The sequence below is a fragment of the Fragaria vesca genome, linkage group LG6 (assembly GCF_000184155.1).
Source record: "Fragaria vesca subsp. vesca linkage group LG6, FraVesHawaii_1.0, whole genome shotgun sequence".
In the NCBI taxonomy this organism is placed as follows: domain Eukaryota; kingdom Viridiplantae; phylum Streptophyta; class Magnoliopsida; order Rosales; family Rosaceae; genus Fragaria; species Fragaria vesca.
The window spans coordinates 26,814,203-26,832,052 of NC_020496.1; the positions used below are offsets into that span (position 1 = coordinate 26,814,203).

At 38.3% G+C, this 17,850-nt stretch overlaps 2 protein-coding genes across 2 annotated transcripts; both read right to left on the reverse strand.

Moving 5' to 3' along the window:
* Nucleotides 1–957: 957 nt before the first annotated feature.
* Nucleotides 958–1,548, reverse strand: LOC101314114. The gene has a single exon (XM_004305782.1). The coding sequence runs from the start codon at nt 1,546–1,548 to the stop codon at nt 1,117–1,119; it is 432 nt and encodes a 143-aa protein (XP_004305830.1). The 3' UTR covers nt 958–1,116.
* A 3,860-nt stretch (nt 1,549–5,408) lies between these two features.
* LOC101306152 (mitogen-activated protein kinase 10-like) lies at nt 5,409–11,206 on the reverse strand. The gene is made up of 10 exons (XM_004303818.1): nt 10,634–11,206; nt 9,313–9,721; nt 8,945–9,072; nt 8,750–8,809; nt 8,181–8,330; nt 7,910–8,065; nt 7,512–7,723; nt 7,311–7,412; nt 6,757–6,923; nt 5,409–6,664 (listed from the first exon to the last, which is right to left on the reverse strand). The coding sequence occupies exons 1-10, from the start codon at nt 10,655–10,657 to the stop codon at nt 6,216–6,218; spliced, it is 1,857 nt and encodes a 618-aa protein (XP_004303866.1). The 5' UTR covers nt 10,658–11,206; the 3' UTR covers nt 5,409–6,215.
* Between the last annotated feature and the right edge of the window lie 6,644 nt (nt 11,207–17,850).

The following is a 17,850-nucleotide window of genomic DNA, read 5'->3' on the forward strand; positions in this document are numbered from 1 at the left end:
TGTTAGACAACATCACTTTTCCTTTGTTTCTTCTACAACATCTATCTCTCTCACACCACTTTGAGTCCCCTCTCTGCTCACTCTCTCTCTCTCTCTCTCTCTCTCTCTCTCTCTCTCTCTCTCTCTCTCTCTCTCTCTCTCTCTCTCTCTCTCTCTCTCTCTTCTAGTGCCCAAAACCTTACACAGCTCTTTGCAATGTACCCCAGTACATGCACCCAACTCTCTCCTCAGTGCTACCCAACTAACCCATAAAGTTCGTTTCGACACTCGACACATATCAAGTGGTTTCCGAACCCTTTCTCATTTGGATCTTGTATTGGACACACTCACATTGTGTTTTTGAAATGGATGGGATTTTGGATTGCTGGACTAGATTGCATTAGTATTGTCCTTGTGTGTTTGGTATAATATGGTATTAGACTATTCTTCACTCTAATCGCAATAGACAAATCTATATAGGAACATTTTCAATTTCATGGTTTGGATTTTATCAAACGTTTGCCAACACCCAAATGACAAATCCCACTTTCTTAGCTTGACAAGATTGAAGGATCACAGAAGGGTGTTTAGGAGCTAATAAGAATTACCCAAGAATTTGATATGCATCACTGAATAAAACACATGCAGTCACACTTGGAGACACCCAAAATGCATGCAACCTAAGACTGGCAAAATACAATGGAAGATTATCATTGTCTAATCACAGCTCACAGGCCTTGAGATAATCAATCAGAATAATTCTGAGACAGGGTCCTTTTCATGACCTGAAAAATTGAATAGGCACATAATTATGTGATGAATATATGATGCAGCTCATTCATCCAACATCCCAACAGTCTTAAATCCCTACACCATAAAATCAAAAGGCAGTGATTACATTAATTTTCTTTAGTACTAGCTAGAGAACATTGATCTTTAATTTCCTATTCATTAGCTCATTACAAATATCAAAAGAGGAAAAACAAAAATTAACATCATGAGAAGAAGAAGAAGAAGGTACCCATTAACCCACTACTTACCCAACAAAGAAAAATTTAACATTGAAGAAGAAAAAAGATGGATTCTTTGGTCTCTCATAATGAAACCAGTTAAGAACCTCCCTAGCTCCCTCCTTACTCAAGCTCCAAACTTCTTCTTCTCCTTCTCCAACCCCTCAAAAAAGCTTGCAAGGGCTTTCATGGCTTTGAGCTGAACCTGCAAGGTCATAATGTACCCAGCAGTCTCTTCAAATAGCTTGTCCACACCAAGTGACTCACCTCCTGGCACAATCCTCTGCAATGCCTCTATCTTCCTCTCCACCTCCTCCCTATCATCAGCAGCAGCAGCCTCCTCCTCACCACCATGAGCCTTTACATCTTTTGCGCTTTCCTGAGAAGCAGCACTGTTCTTCATGCACTGACTCTCTCTTCTTGCTTTGATTCTTCTGCTGCTGCTTGAATTTGCTGTGTGGGATTCATGCACTGCATTACTGCCCATGTGGGTTTTTCTTTGCTTTCTCTTCAATGTGGGTTTGGGTATCTGGGTCTGGGATGTATTCTCGATCTCCATGGATGTGTAATCTGGAAAAGAGAATTGAAGGAGGAGAATAGAATTGAAGGGGGTTATGACTTTGGGAATGAAATGAAGGGTGTGAGAGTGAGGAAGTGAGTATGAGGTTGGCGTTAAATTATTGTTGAGCTCTAGAAATGTCAATGCCAACGAAGCATGGCCCGCTTAGTTTTGGCTTCCCAAGCCCTGGTTTGGGATTTGGACTCTAGCGCTGTGCATCACAAGTCTACTCAGGCGCGTCGTCACTCTTCCTTTGCTCTATCATGATTAACACTAACAACAAAAAGAAATTAACCTAAACTAAAAGAAAGAAAATTAACCTCTTTTTTTTCGACGAGGAAAAAATTAACCCAGGTACTCTTTCTACTCATAAATTCAATCTTTAAAATAATAACAGTGTATTTTCAAACGCATATGCGCACCTATATTGTTTTTATTACAACAATAGAATTACACGGATCATTCAACTAATTACTTAAAATACATTGAAACAATTATTATTGACCAATCAGACTAATTAAATATGTTATCCATAAAATCTATACCCACAAAACTATAACGAACACAATGAATGATTCTTAGAATCGTCATCACAATCATAAAAGTCAACGCACACAAATATCAATTATAACTGATGAGCGTAATCTTCACATGTGATGACAAAAACTTTAATACAAAAAAACAAAAGACTGAAAAATTGAAATAGGATGTATATGATTAAAGCAAATTAAAAATTATATCAAAGTTGTAATGCAAAAGCAATGGACTCGAATCACTCGATTACTCAAACATAACTAAGGAATTCAGGGATTCATAAAAAAAAATTAAAAATAAAAACCAAAGGAATTCAGGGTTAGTAATATTTACCCCAAAGTAAAAAAAGAAAAGAGAAAAAGGAAGGGGTGGGGAGCAGGGAGACGCGCAGGGGAGGGCGAGTGAGGGGGAGTCAGGTGTGGATAGGTTTTACATAGAGGAAACGGGGCTGGGACCCACGGTACAAAACAAAAGGCAAAGAGAGAGAGCACATGTGATCACATGATTTTCTTGAACCTAACACCCCCATGTGCTCCTCCTTCTTCCTGTGATCTACATCGCTTCCCTTCGCATGCTCGCCACGTGTCCCCCCCTGGGGACCCCACCCCTTGAGCCCCTCAAATACCCCCTAATCCCGTTTCGTTCTTCTCACTATTATCACCTTCTCTATTCATTAAGAAAATACAAAGCCAGCTCTCCCCCGCTGCGGTTAAGTACGGACCGCCCTGTTCTCAAGTCACCGAGCTCGTCCGCTGAACAGTTTGATTTTGACGTCATATCTTTTTACTTTGTTAGAGCGTTTTCTTTTACTTTGACTGAACGGTGCTGGATCATGTTTGAGCGCTTTCTTTTACTATGTTACTAAATAAATAGTATATGAAAATATGATCCTAATTAGCGTAAATTAGGGTATGAAATTTCACACTTGAAGATCTTTTAACAAATTCATTACGATTTCTCTTTAAAATGAATCAAGAATCAAAATGCTTCTACTGTAGACCAGCTTGCTTCTTTTGGATTTTCGTCTTCGTCCCCGTTAACATGGTTTTACTATCTTCTCCTCTCAATGTCTCTAGCGTTCTATTTGCGGAGCATATTCTACACAGCAAAGTGCATTTGCACCGTTAATGTACAAGTCCTCAAATCATTGTATGCGAATATCTAATGAAAATTAGAAATCTTAAATTCATTTTTTTCATTTTCATTTTTGATCAGATAAAATTTAGCGTTCATAATAATAATACCTCTTATTCGACTTTAAATCCTTATCTCATGTGTTGGAATAACTTAAAACTGTTTTTTTAGGTTTCAATTTTGTTAATGGTATTACATGCATGATAATGGTATTACATGTGTTCATAATGACCGAATTAAAATATTACATATTAATTAGTTACTCGGTTCACTTACATATACTACGTTAGTTGTTTCACACAAAAAAAATATATATATATATATTTATATATATAACTTATAGTTTAACACTGAAATGTAGCTATTCTATTGGAGGCAGCGATGTTAGTGATATTTAAGGACCGCAGAATAATTACTCGAAGTGAAGCGGCGGGTGAGGTGGTGTAAATGGAGGAGTGGTGGTGGTGTTTCCAAGGAGGAAACCAGCGGAGGTTGATTGTGATCTGATTTGGATCATCATCATCATCATCGGGATTGATAGTGTTAAGATTTGGTTTTGTTGGGCATATGGGGCTCCATGTGATCAGACCCCCTTGTTTCTTCTCTGCTGTCACATTCCCACACTACAGCCTGTGTTTCTTTCTTCTTTTTTATTGCTGGAAAATATTCTATTTCATAAAATCCTACCTCAAAACTCAAAGCAATTCTTGGATCACAATCAGTCACAATCGGATTCTGGAGCTTTAAGTTTTTTATTGTTTACTCCCTCCTTTTTTTGTCTTCTAAAATAAATTAGGGGGAGGAGGAGCCGTACTCCATCCAAGTACAATGTTTGCAGCTCAAGCTGTGACCTAATCTCAGATCCAAAAAGATTGTGTTCTAGTATGTGATGTACTTAATTAAAACAGTTTTGATAACAACAGCAAAGACATCCTAAACAGAAAGACATCATCTTCGACATAATTTGGTATGACACATGGACTTTATGTAACCATATGTGCATTGAACGTATAAAGTAAATGTGTCGTCACTTAAGTTAAGATGGGTAAGTTGTCGAATCAATTAAAGTCGCATGTGTCGATATGCATGAGACTGATGAGAGCAATCACCTTCATCTTGGAATAATTCAACCAAGTACGCAAAAATCCTATTACAAAAACCAAAATGCACCGCAATTGGTCGAACACTTTATCTCGATGTTTAGTTAACAAATTAACAAAGCTTATGCATGAGAAGGAAATCATGAAGAGATACTGGATATGGATTATGAAGAGTAAATGAGGATGAAATGAGTGTGCTGAGCAGAAGAAAGAGGGAAGCATGTGGTGTGAAGAAAGGGCCCCTTATGATGGGTGCTCATTGGGACAAGGCATACGTGCAAAGAGGGTCCATATGTACAGCAAAGTAGGGGGAGTATTGAATAATGACATGGCATGGAACATTGTGCACCCCATTCCTCCCCTTAATAATTATAATCACAAGAGGCAAGTGATCATCGATCTCGAACTGGATTGTGGCATTGAGGCATCATGGACATGCTTGCTTGCTTCTGCAGCAGCTGCTGCTGTGCTGTGCAAAGTGTTGTTAATTCCTAGTGTGTTCGAGTCAGAGAGAAAACTGTTGCTGGATGCCCATGGCTGCCAACTCATTTACTTCCCCCCACCTTTTCTCCATCACCAACTGTACATATGCATGTCCATCCCTGCTGTTCTTTCAACTTGGCTTAGTACTGAGGGCATCTCCCAACAGTTTACATGATGAGATGTTTTAGATACTTCTTGCTATTTGGTGCCCTAAAATCCGTTTTTTGGGACTTGGATTTGGTAGGGTTTTAGCAAATAGCTAAATAGATACCACAAAACTATTTAAACTTTCAACTATGAACGAGTCTTGTTATCATTGAGGATGTTCTCCATGAAGATAGTTGTCGTGCTTCTAATGTGGCCGGAGTATATGTGCTATGTTCCTCCACGGCCTGTTATTGATGTTTCTAATTGATTTCTTTGACAAAATTCAAATAAATTCATTCTTCGCGGTATATTTAGTTTTTTTTTTTAAATTCCACATGATCCAAGAAGCATGGGTCTCTGAGATGAGATCAATCTCTACTCTTGAGCATTCATTTCCATACTATGCATGCATCTCCCAACAAACAACCTAAGAGTCGAGCTTCCTGTTGGGGAACAAAGAGAAACACCAAACAAGATATACTGATATTATCTCCCCAAAACATTATTCAAAGCACAGCAGAGCCACCCATAATGCCTCGCCTGCACTCTGCTTTGAGTCTTATGACTTCTGCTATGTGTCTTGAGACTTCTGTTTTCATTATGTTTACAGTTCAAATCCAGTTATACATCAAATCACGTAAATTAGGTTGGTGTTCCATTGGCAGCCGAAGATTAGATCCGCTTGTATATGCAATCACTAGATTGAAGTAAGAAACAAGAGGCTAACCAACTTCTGTTCGAAGTCTGAAGTAAGAGGACAGAAATGATGAGTGCTGACAGAAACATATTAATTTCTGATTCCCCCAGTTTCCCACACTTTACTCCTCATAACTGATCCATTTACTTCCTTCACAGGACAACAGTGCAAATTTAAGCTCTTTTTCCTTCAACGCACCTCGTTCTACATGATTAGAAGCCTCGAGGATAGAGAGCCAACTGTTATGATATTGTTGCGGACAGAGGTACAGTTCACATAGTTGCATTTCATTTGAATTACGGGGGAAGAGTTTCATTTTTGAATTTGAATGTATAACTTCACTTGACATGGTCTCTTGTGGCAACATAAATGTACTTGTATCCAACACAACAAAAGAAAAGCTGCGGCTCTTTCAAAGTAAAGCACTCCATCACCTGCTTTGAACCTCCCTTAGAGTGCTTATCCGTCCTGTTTCCTACGCATGAACTGGCTCCATCTTCTTCCTCGTGATTTACTGCACCATTAGGGCAACATTTCTACAATTGATCTCCCAACTCTGTCTAAATGCTTCCCTAGTACATCCTTGACATGCCAAACTGAACAGTTCCAACCTTGCGGTGAGCAGCTGCTGTAGCAGCAGCAGAACCAATCCCACCATATGGAGCCTTTGACTGCAAGAAGTTTGTGTCAATAGCAATTCGGTCATCATGTTCCACCTTATTGACCCCCACCCTTGTCATAAAAAATGGGTTTGTGTCGATGTTGATTGCTACATCTGGTGCTACTTTTGATGCCATGCCACACTGTACCGCTTGCTTGGTTTGCGAGGAGAAGTCTCTATTCATTTCCACTGCAGACCTTTCTTGACTTCCACTACCGGGTTTCCGATAACAATAAGAAGGAGGAACAGCCTGAGGGGGCAGTACTGTATTTCTAACAAGCGTCCTTCGGTCATAAGCATCTTTGACGATGTTTCCATTATCATAAGGTACAACAGGCCCAACAACTCTACCTGGTTTAGCTGAAGAAGTAAAACCAAATCCAGTTAAAACTATATCGAAGCACAAGTAAATCAAAACGGCTACAGATTCTTCAAAGAAAGCTATTGAGTACCTAAAGGAATTCTTTGTGGTGCTTGCATGGTTCTTGACAGATTTACATGTATTCCCTCTGTATCCCTTGAATTCTTGTATACCTCGTCAGCTTGTTTCGGATCTTTCACGTATGCATAATTTTGTTGTTCCTTCGGGGGAACAGTATTTGAATGTACAATTGTAGACCTGTCAACATTTAATGGATTATGAACTTGTCATTACAGCCCTCAACAGTCTAATAATGTGGTACCATCCTAGAATTGCTAAAAGTGCTGGAGGGACAGACTTATTAGGCTAATTAGTCAACCCTCACACTACCTAATAAGGAGATGTCCCTGAAAATGGGGTACTGATTGATCAAAAAGCAGGGCAGTAAAAGACCATCATGTGATGGAACCCTCAAACTAAAACTTAAAAAGAAAAAACATAATAAAAAAAAATGTACTTTGGCTAATTATACTATTTCAGGCCAGCCTTGTACTATCACAGTGGTTACTATGTGTACTTGACATACATAACTTGGTTAGAAGCTTGTCAACAGGTGAAGATATGAACCAAAGAACAATATTTTACCTAGGAAGGGATGCATGCTTTCGTTCAAGTGGAATAACCGGGGCACTTTTACCACTATTTTCCTCAAGATGTGCAAACTGCTTCCGGAATTGATCAACAGCACTGCATACAAATACACACAAATTCAGAAATGAGGTAGGAAAAAGGACCTTAATTAATATGTACAACAATGTGTATCAAAGATACTATGGCTGCTTGAACCTTGGATAGAGAAAATTAGTCCGTTCGGTTCCATTTATGTAATCTTTAAGCAATTGAGGATGGTACTCCAATATTTCGCGGAAAATTAGCTCCCGTATATCCTCCTTTGTGACCCTTCGCCTCTCAAATTCAAATTCCATCTTCGTAATTGGCTGGCACGAGGGTTCCCTCTCAATTTTCGAGAGTCCCTTAAAATAAGGATCAGCCAGTGCCTGGTGAAAGAACCAAATACCATATTAACAAGATGATCAAATTATCTACATACATGTACTGACTAAAGTATCTACATTTAAGTACCGACTCAATTAATCACACATAATTTGCCAGAAAATAGCACGGAAATGCACATAGCAGAAAACACAAAAGGATGATGGATACTTTGATATGATATGACCAACCTCTTCAGCAGTCGGTCGGTCCTTTGGATCAAAGGCAAGCAATCTTTGCAAAAGTCGTAATGCTAAGGGATCAGCATTTGGAAATTTCTGTGCAAACGACACAGGTTGCTTTTTCCTCATACTTGTTAGGTATCTCCTTGCCTTGTCATTTCGAACCTGGACACCAAAGTAGATTGATGTTGTTATAACCATATCTAAAGGATAAACTTGAAAAGAAAGACATAAAGGAGCGATAGAAAGCATAGTATCAAGAAAGTGAAGTTTTCTATACCCTAGATATAGTATCCAATGAGGGCGTGCCAAGCAGATCAGTCATCAAATCTAGCTGGTGAACAACATTCTTTCCAGGGAAGAGGGGCTTCCCAGTTAATACTTCAGCAAAGATGCAGCCTATACTCCATATATCAATTGCAGGTGTATACTGCATTTGTATGGTTTCAGAAAATAAGTAGGAAAGAAGAGATACTTCACAACTACTCAATATTTAGATCTTTGTAGAAAGTAATTTAAAAGTGGAATAACAACGTACTGATTTCCTTTTCACTCTTCATCTCAATATGAGAGGAAATAAAAGACTCGGTCATCTTTCTTTAACAGAAAAGGATATTATCACCATATCAGCTTGTCAAAACCATAGTAAATACAAGCTGATTTTCAAAAGTAATGGTTCAGAGAGAAGGTGAAGTAGTTAAAGGGAAAAGGAATTTGATGATTGCAACGATACACGTAGTTACAGGGAAAAGGAATATGATGATGGCAAAGATACACGTAATTACTAGATTTAAATCAAGCAACCTGTGAACATAGAGAAAACGTAGGAAACTCTATGTGAAGTTCTACCTTAGAGAAAAATGATCCGCAAAGCTCTGGAGCTCTATACCACCTAGTTGCAACATAGTCCTGTAAACGCCCCGTTAAAGGTGAACAAGTATTAGCATCTACACAGATATTAAAAATATGTTACCACATACTAATGATACCATATAAACATAGTTTATGAAAAAAAAAATAGACTAAACATCCTGAATTGATTACCGTCCAAAATATTGTTGTAGGCGTATCATTAAACGCAACTCTCGCTAACCCAAAATCACAAATTTTTAGCTTGCAATTTGCATTTGCCAATATGTTCTTCGGTTTCAGATCACGATGGTAGACATTCGCTGCACCAAGTAGCTAAGTATTAGTGCCCACAATCAATGATATCCCATAAAATTAAAGAATAAAAAATGCAAGAGAGGAGAAAAGGAAGGGAAGATATAAGAGAGATTTACAAACACAAGGTACAATAACAATGAAAAAGATAAGTTAAATGCAGCACAGAGGCAATCAACCACTAGAAATACTGAGAGCACAAAACCTATCTACTTGAAACCACAAAGAAATTAGCGAGCATCAATTACCAGTGTGAATATACTTCAATGCACGAAGTAGTTGATAAAGAAAGAACTGATAGTGCTCTCGCGTCAGGTCATCATTAGCTTTGATAACTTGATGAAGATCTGATTCCATGAGCTCAAAAACAACATAAATATCTTTGAAGTCTCTTCTAGAAGGTGGGAGCATAATATGTTTAATTTCAACAATGTCAGGATGTCGCAACAGCCTGAGAAGCTTTATTTCGCGAAGAATACGAGCAGCATCAGATATATGTTCAAATATATCGTGTATTTTTTTTATTGCCACCTTTTCATGTGTATGAGTGTCTATTGCTGAGCAAACAACGCCATAGCTTCCTTTTCCAATAACTTCCTGAATTTTGTATCGATTGGCATCACCATAATCAGAGAAAAACTCCATCTCTGTTGAATTCTGTAGCATTGATTCCCAGATCAGTATACAGTAATAGTTGATGCACAAAGAATAATACAACTTATATATCCTAAAATAGCATGCAATCAATGATCCATAAATTTATTAAATTCCTAATTTTGTTAGTTTGACCGTGCATTCCAGAAAACCAAGGTCCATGTTATTAATCAGATACTTTGAACAATAATTCTCAAAAGTCCTTGAAGTCAACTCTAAACAGATAGAAATAGAATCAAAATGAAAAAGGTAAAAGACCACAAACGTCCAATTCCTAGAACTAATCCTGATTTTGGAATTGGGGACTCCAATACCAGCTCATCCATTCTTTGTTGAACAAACTAAAAGAAATATATGTCTAATAAAACAAGGGCGAAAATCAAGACCAGAGAGAATTGTCACTTTACTAGACACCAATCTGAGTCATACCAACAGAGAGAGACAGAAAGAAAGAGAGGAGGGATCAATGTAATTGGCATATAATGAGCTGATAAAAAAAAAGGCATCATTAAATTCCAGGAATAACAACCATTCCAGAATAAGAATGGGAACCCGTTATCAATTATGACTGTTACATACATATCCAACAGTACCTTTTGTTTTACTTCCTTATCGGAAGGTAAGTTGAAATCTAATAGGAAATTCATAAAAACCAGAAGATGCGTCACTTGATCAGCAAAGCAGAGAGTTTAGAAAATTAAAACTTCAATGATCTACCGTTTTAGTGCTCAATGATCAAAAAGATCAAAACTTTCCCAGGAAAAACAAACAGCTATGAATCCAATTATGCAAATTTCACTCATAAAATGAATCATGAGACGTTTCAATGATCAAAACACAATTAGAAAGAAAAAGCAACACTGGGATCACATACTAAATCAAGAGACAATCAAAACCAACCACTAAAAAACTCACCTTTTTGCTGTGATCCTGCTGCATTATTGTACCCACAACTCAAAATCTCGAAAAGACTGAGCCAAAAAACCTCACACCCAGTTGAGATCAAGCAGAGCAAAACCAAACGCAGTAGTCAATTCTCACAAAAAAAACTTAGCCACATTTGCCCCACCTACCTCTGCTTCTTATCAAAAGCACAGAATCCCAGCTTATTCTCAAACCCAAATCCCTGACCCAGCATGGAACCCAGAAAACCAAATCCCTCATGCACTTCAAGACCTCCAATTCCAACTCCAAACCCAAAATCCCAATCACTGAACAATAATAACTAGACCACCCACCAACTACCACCATAAATTAGCATCCAGCGCATAAAGCTTAAACATTTCGCAACACAACACAATTCAAACCAACACCCTCTTCCTAATCCCACTTGGGTTTCCCAAGAAACAATGACAAGAACAAGAAGCAGAAGCAGAGATGGAAGCAACAGTGTTTGTATGTATGTATGCTCTGCAAGATCTGATTTTTACACCGACAAATTGGTAAGAGAGAGAAGTCTGAGGACTCAGAGAGAGAGAGAGAGGAGAGAGAGGAATAAATCTAGGCGAAGCAAAGCTAAAAATGGATGGTGTGGTATGCTTTCGTAATCGTATATTTGTTTTGCAAGAGAGAAAGCGTATAGATACGGATAAGGATAGAGACGAAGGGCAGTCAAAATTAATTACGAGTTAAATGTGAGGGTGGTTTCGGATCACAGAGTTTCGGTGCCAGAATAACAGATTCTTCTTTTGCGATTCCACTTGTTCTAGTCCATAGGATTTTATGCTCTTCTAGCCTAGCTTCTAGCCCTGCTTCAGTTTTTCACAGCTCCAAGAGGTGACTCGATGTGTCGTTCTATTCAAATGTTGGTTTACTTAAAAATTGTTGTCTAATACTCGAAACTTAAATTAACTTGATAAAAAAACAAGTTACTACAATAAACATAATTCTAGTGTTCGATAAATTGGTGAGGTGCTATGGTGATTAACGAGCACTTTATGATTAACAAGTGCATACATGGCCGGATTTGCGAGGTGGTGGGAGGGGAGGTTGGTGGTTCAAGGGAGTAGGTGTACAGAGTGCCCCATAGAGAAACTTAATTTGATTTTTGTTTTAATTGGATTGACCATCATGATGACATTATCATGAAATAAGTAGGCGAATGCGATTGGATCTCATTGTTGATTTTTCATGACATTTTTAGAGAATAAGAACGTGATTATGCAATTAGGATCCAATTAAATTATATCTTAACATATTTAGCCATGCATCACACATTAATGTAAGAAACATGACTGAGATTAGACTTGTCATTTCAAGAAAAAAGGTCCCAAAAATATCTAATGAATTAACTCGGTGATTATGAGATTTTTTTTCCTTGATGGCCAAACTAATATGATGAATTAATAGTCCATTTCACTTATTAGATTAGGGAATTGACACGAATTTTAATTCCATGTGCTAAGTTTTGGATTACATGGTTATAGGACCCCCACCTAAATTATTGGTCTAATTACCATAATCATATTCACACATGATATCACATAATATGCACATATATCTATCTGCAACCCATGTATATATTTTCCGATTTATCAACTATACATGCTACATATTTTATGATGAGTTTGCTAGACCACCGACAGATCTTGTATTTTATGTTATAGTTTTTCGTTTTGATATTTATGTTATAGTTGCTTGTGTATCATGGAGCAATAAATAGAAACTCATGTGTCATGTGTTTAAAAATTATATTTCCTTAATTACGATGTGTTTAACCGGTATTTAGTTCACTCAATGTATTTTGTTTTTATAGTTGAAAGTGTCTCAAATTAAACTACTTCCTCGTATAATTATTATTTTACAAGGACCCAAAAAGTAACAATATATAGATTAGAGTAACCTTGATATATAATTAGACAATCACATTTCCAATCGGTCTCGATCGATTCTTAAATACGTAATCTAATTTCATCTACATTTGCATATGTGTATGTATTGAGGGGTGGTGTATATAAACAACATCGGCATGCAATATATGTGCAGCTTAATTATATTCAGCCTTATATTGAGCACCCTGATATTGTGTATATTAATTTTAGGTGTTGTAGGTACGTAGAAACTTGAAAGCAAACACCATACCTTCCAACATAGACGTTTCATCCAACCAAACTATAGAGAAAACCCCCCAAAAATTAGAGCCAAACATAAGTTTGACATATGAGTGACTAAAAAAAGTGATGCTGGATCATAACACCCAATGAAGCCCTTAAGTTGTACTTGATTTGCAAAGTTGGAATTATAAACTAAGCATAACGAGAAAGATATAGTATTTGTAGAACAAAGGACAAAAGTATTGTATAATTGGCTCCAAGGGTCGCCACCGAAAAACTTCAACGCTTGAATCTTTGATCACTTCAACGTTCAAATCATCATATTGATCGAAGTGGCCGGGCGTGGAGGCCGACCACAAAAGTTGGCAGGGCCGGGGGGCAGTAGCATCAATCTTTCTTCTTTACTAAAATGTGCGACAAGTAAGCATCCATTAATCATATTAACAAACAAAACACAACATTTCTCTTCATTTTCTTATCCCCCAAAGCAAAAGAAAAGTATTTTGTCTCAATCTTTTTATCTCCTGCCCTCACTTTTCCTCATGGATGTTTGGTGGTCTCTATCATATATAGTAGATTTCTAAATTTCCTAAAAGTCAGTTGCCCTAGTTTTATTTCCTTGAATAGTGGTTTATATAACAGAAGACAACATATGTGTAGCTGAAAGATGCATTAGAATACAAGGGGATGGGATATTATAAAAGTACGAAGTGCTATTCTCCAATAGCTTGCCGTGGTATCTCCACATGACACTGATTTAAGAAAGATGATTTGCTACGAAAGTTAAAGGATCCACGGATTAACAAATAGATCTAGTCTCCTACTTGCTTTCACAATCACGCATGAAATTGTATAAAAGGAGCTAGGTTGAAGAGAGAAGATCGAATCTTCCCCCCACCATTTTTTTTATTAAGTGGTCGTTTTCTTTCAATCATTTTGATAATTTAATCGTTTCATAATCCACTAGAAAGCTTCTAATCTTAATTACGTGTGTTATTACCTGGTAGCTAGGCTTGTAAAATACTGTTGTATGTACGTAGAAATAATGGGTCATATAATTGTGCGTTATCTAGTGTAAGCGCATGGTAATGGATCTACTATATCATGAGGCGGTATGTGGTTATCTCTCAAAATCTCACACTTTCATATATAGACAGTGCGTTTCAATAACAGTAAGCACTTCCTTTCAACTCAAATTTGGGATAAGTTGAAAAGATTTACTTTGGACGATAAAAGAGATTTGTGGAATTGTTATATATTTTAATTGAAGACTAACATATATAGTTCGTGTCTCTTACATACTATAGAGAATTAGAGATCGATAATCATCTCTATATTATTTCGGGACTTCTTCTAGATAGATAAAGATCGATAATAATCATCTCGATCACTTATACACTTATAGCTTGAATTGAAATACACACACACACATAAGATTTCATTGAAGTAATTTTTCGTACAAATATCGATCTATCGAGCAATTGCAATGTCATGTATATAATATTATTCGATCGAGACAAGAAAAAATGTAAAAGGGGAATCAGAGGAGCAAAAGATTAATTCACACAAAGTTTACTGAATAACACAAATTCAAAAATAATAACTGATTAAGAAGAACAATTGGCATGAACATTCTTTCATCCAAATGGCCAATTGGCGCCACCAACAATTATAATATGTGCGTGTAGTTTTAGCTAGCTAATTAAACAAGGGTGATAATTAATGAATCAAGTGAAAAATGCCTTTCATCTTGTGCTCGATCAACAAGATCCACAAAACCGTCGAGGACGTGGCGTATGTTCATACACTCACACCGGCCAAACCTCAACATAAAGCAAAACCCATCAACACGCACTAGTATAAAAAGCACCTAAAGGCAACGGTTCTATCTCAAGTACACTACTCCATCGGTTCATCCAACTTTTATCTCTGAGAGAGAGAGATCGAAAGCAGAAAGAAAGAAGAAAAACCTATAATCACTACCTGGAAAACCTAACTTGCAAGCAAGCTGCAGCAAGCTTTCCCCGGCAAAGAGATCGATGAACATTAACGTATATATAAATAAAGAATTTGGAACATGTATATATGAATATGATGGCACCCGGTATACATATAAATACATGCATCATGACATGACTGGTATCTACCACATAGCTTATAACCCTAATTTTAACGGGGGAGGGAAGCTGGAGGAAGACGACGACCTGCCAACCCATGCAGATGTTTGCACGCCGACAAAGCAACCGCAACCCTAAATGCTCGCATGTGAGGTCATCCGTCCATCCTCCTCACGTGCGCCACGCGTCCCTCCAAAGTCAAACATGGAGGTATTTCATTATTTTACCCCCCGACGTCCTCTACGTAACAAAATACGCCTACGTATGCCCGTATCCGTATACGTTTGTCAAGTACAACTCCCCCCGGCCGTGGCCACTTGAGCTTTCCTTCATCAGGGGCCGTCAGAAAAAAGGTGCGTGGGCCCCTGTCTTATTAGTTCACTGCTGATCTGTTGTGGGTCCCCGGCTTCTGTCGGTCGCACGATTGCTGGAGAGAGAGATAGACAGAGAGGGAGAGAGAGAGAGAGAGTGGAACTGAATCAGAGTGGTTTGGTGATGCCAACTCAAAGCCCAGAAATGGCCACACACTCTTGCTATGTGGCTGCTTCTGCCATTCATCAACCCCAAGTGTTAGTTTTTGGGGCAGACCAAGCCAAGTTAGCCAACCCCCCACCTCATGACCTCACGGTCTTTAACTCTTTTTGCTATCTCTGTTCCGAGTATTTGGGGTCGGAATAATGTCAACGGCGTTTTCATTGTTCGGTAATGAATAGGTGTTCTTGATCGAGTTTTCTGTTCAAGGTCTTGATGACATTGCAGAATAGTACGTACGTCAAGTGTAACGTTAAATGAGAAAGAAAACATTACTGTTACCATGTGTCTCTTTAGATATTTTTGTTTAATAATTGCACATTAGAATTTAATTATGTCAAGCAGAGTGAGAGTAGGAGTTACATCAAATTGGTATCGTGATATAAGAGGTTAGTAGCAAATATGGATGACTAGACTACTAGAGGGCCCAAATAAGCAGCATTATTTGACAACTTAACCAGCTGATTATTACTTGTATTATACTCTTGCTTAGCTCGTTTTTCATGTGTTTTGGATGCCAATAATTGTTATTTAGATTTGTCAACTCAATTGAGAAAACTAAAATAAAAATGGGGTTTGACGAAATGAGATCAGAAGATGGGCTTCAATTAATTGGAGGGTGGATCTTCAACTCCAAAAATGGTGCATTAGGTCTAGCCCAATATGGCATAACTTCATGATCTCCATCATGCATCATAATCTCTTTTACAATCACCCCATTACACGACCTGAAGAGAACCATAATTTTTGAAAGGATCAATCAATCCCTGGGAAAAAAATTCAGAGTAATAATTATGTAATAAGAAGAAAAAATAGACGTAGAATGTCCCAATGTCGGAGAAAAAACCCTAGAGATGTAAAGGGAGCGTTTTGTTTGTCTAGGGTCGCTTCCTTTTGTCGTTGTCGGACGAGCCATTGTCGGCCCCCTTGTGGGTCTAGAATAAGTCGGACAACACCATTGACAACTTGGATAGATCAAGGAGTTCTCCAGGGGTCAGGTTACGTTGTGAAGGAAGAAGGGACTGCGACGGGGTTTGTGTCTTGGGCGATTCCTTAATTACTGGCCTGGTTGGCGGAATGAAGGGGTGGCGCTCGTTCGACAGCTGATCACGTGGGTCTTGGCATGGCCGGAGCGCAGTAAGCTGCAGGACCGGTCCATCATATTCGGAGGCCTTGTGCGACAATGGTGAATGTGGCGTTTAGCTGCACCTGATAAAAGAGAATCAATACACCAATTCTTCCACGACAATATCAACACGTATTAGTGGATCGATGTACGAGGATGGTATCACTGTTTAGCTTGGTATCATTGTAACTGTGTAAGAGGATGTACATACTTTCCTAGCTTGAAAACTATAACATAGAGGAACAAACTAAACCAACAATATTGAGACCCCTTCTTTTTTGAAAGAATTAGAATAACTCCATTAGACATAAAGCCAATCAACGATCGTAGAACGATCAATACCTGAATAATTCGAAGATTACTCACACACAAAGTAAAGTACTTAATACAAACTACGAATTGAAAAACAATTATCAAAACTACGTCTAAAAAAGTGGACATAAAATACTAGAAAGCTTAAAGCAAAATAACCTTCCTCACCCCAAACATAGTTACTCTCTCAACGAACAGAGGCCTAAGACCCATTGGTGTATCTTTTACCGTGAAGCAAAAATAGAGACTATGATAGGGTTTGGAAGGGATCTTTCCTAGTCGCACTAGGAAATCAGACTTCCTCATATTTAGATGCAGCTTCCTTCTCCTCCATCATCGCTCCCGGTGCCATGGAGTCGAACATGTTTGTCAAGCTATTGTTCTTGTTTTTTTTTTTTTTAGATACAACTCTTCTTCTTGTTTTTGCTACCACGTGGTCGACCCCGATCTTTTCCTTGGAGATTTCCTGGTCCTTGCAATGTCGAGGTTACCATAAACAACAATTGAAAACCCTAATGCCCCTAATTTATTAGGGTTTAAGGGTAGAGGAACCATAACCAAAGGGTGACGCACACGCTTGCCTTCTGCCTCATCTTCATCCTCCCTTCTACGCCTAACTCCTGTGATTTTTGTAGGAGAAGGGAAAGCATGGACTTCTCTGATGGTGATCATCCTCTTATCTTTTGGGATACGAGGCATAGTTGCATTAGGAACTGAGAGGGAGATGGGTGCGTTGCCACGAAACACCATCAAAGGAGGAGCAATAGGTGGATTCACCAGTAGGAGCGCAACTGGTGAAGGAGGTTCATGATTGATCGTAAAGCAGTCTCTGCAAAGCCCAAGTAATTGGTCATACCTGAATTTCACCGTGAGCACATCCTCAAGGGAAACCCTAATTCGTCTTTTCGGATGCACCAAATCATTGAGAGGGAGGGTGAGACACACCCTGATTTGTCCGCTGTTAATACCTTGCTGATCAACTTGAAGCACCGG

Bases quoted from the DNA above. Each gene is read 5' to 3' on its own strand.
- LOC101314114 (XM_004305782.1), bottom strand. From the start codon at position 1,548: ATGGAGATCGAGAATACATCCCAGACCCAGATACCCAAACCCACATTG.
- LOC101306152 (XM_004303818.1), bottom strand. From the start codon at position 10,657: ATGCAGCAGGATCACAGCAAAAAG. The intron at 8,331-8,749 runs GTAGAACTTCAC...ATACAAATGCAG, and splicing joins GCGGATCATTTTTCTCTAAG to TATACACCTGCAATTGATAT. The intron at 6,665-6,756 runs GTACTCAATAGC...TTACTTCTTCAG, and splicing joins ACCACAAAGAATTCCTTTAG to CTAAACCAGGTAGAGTTGTT.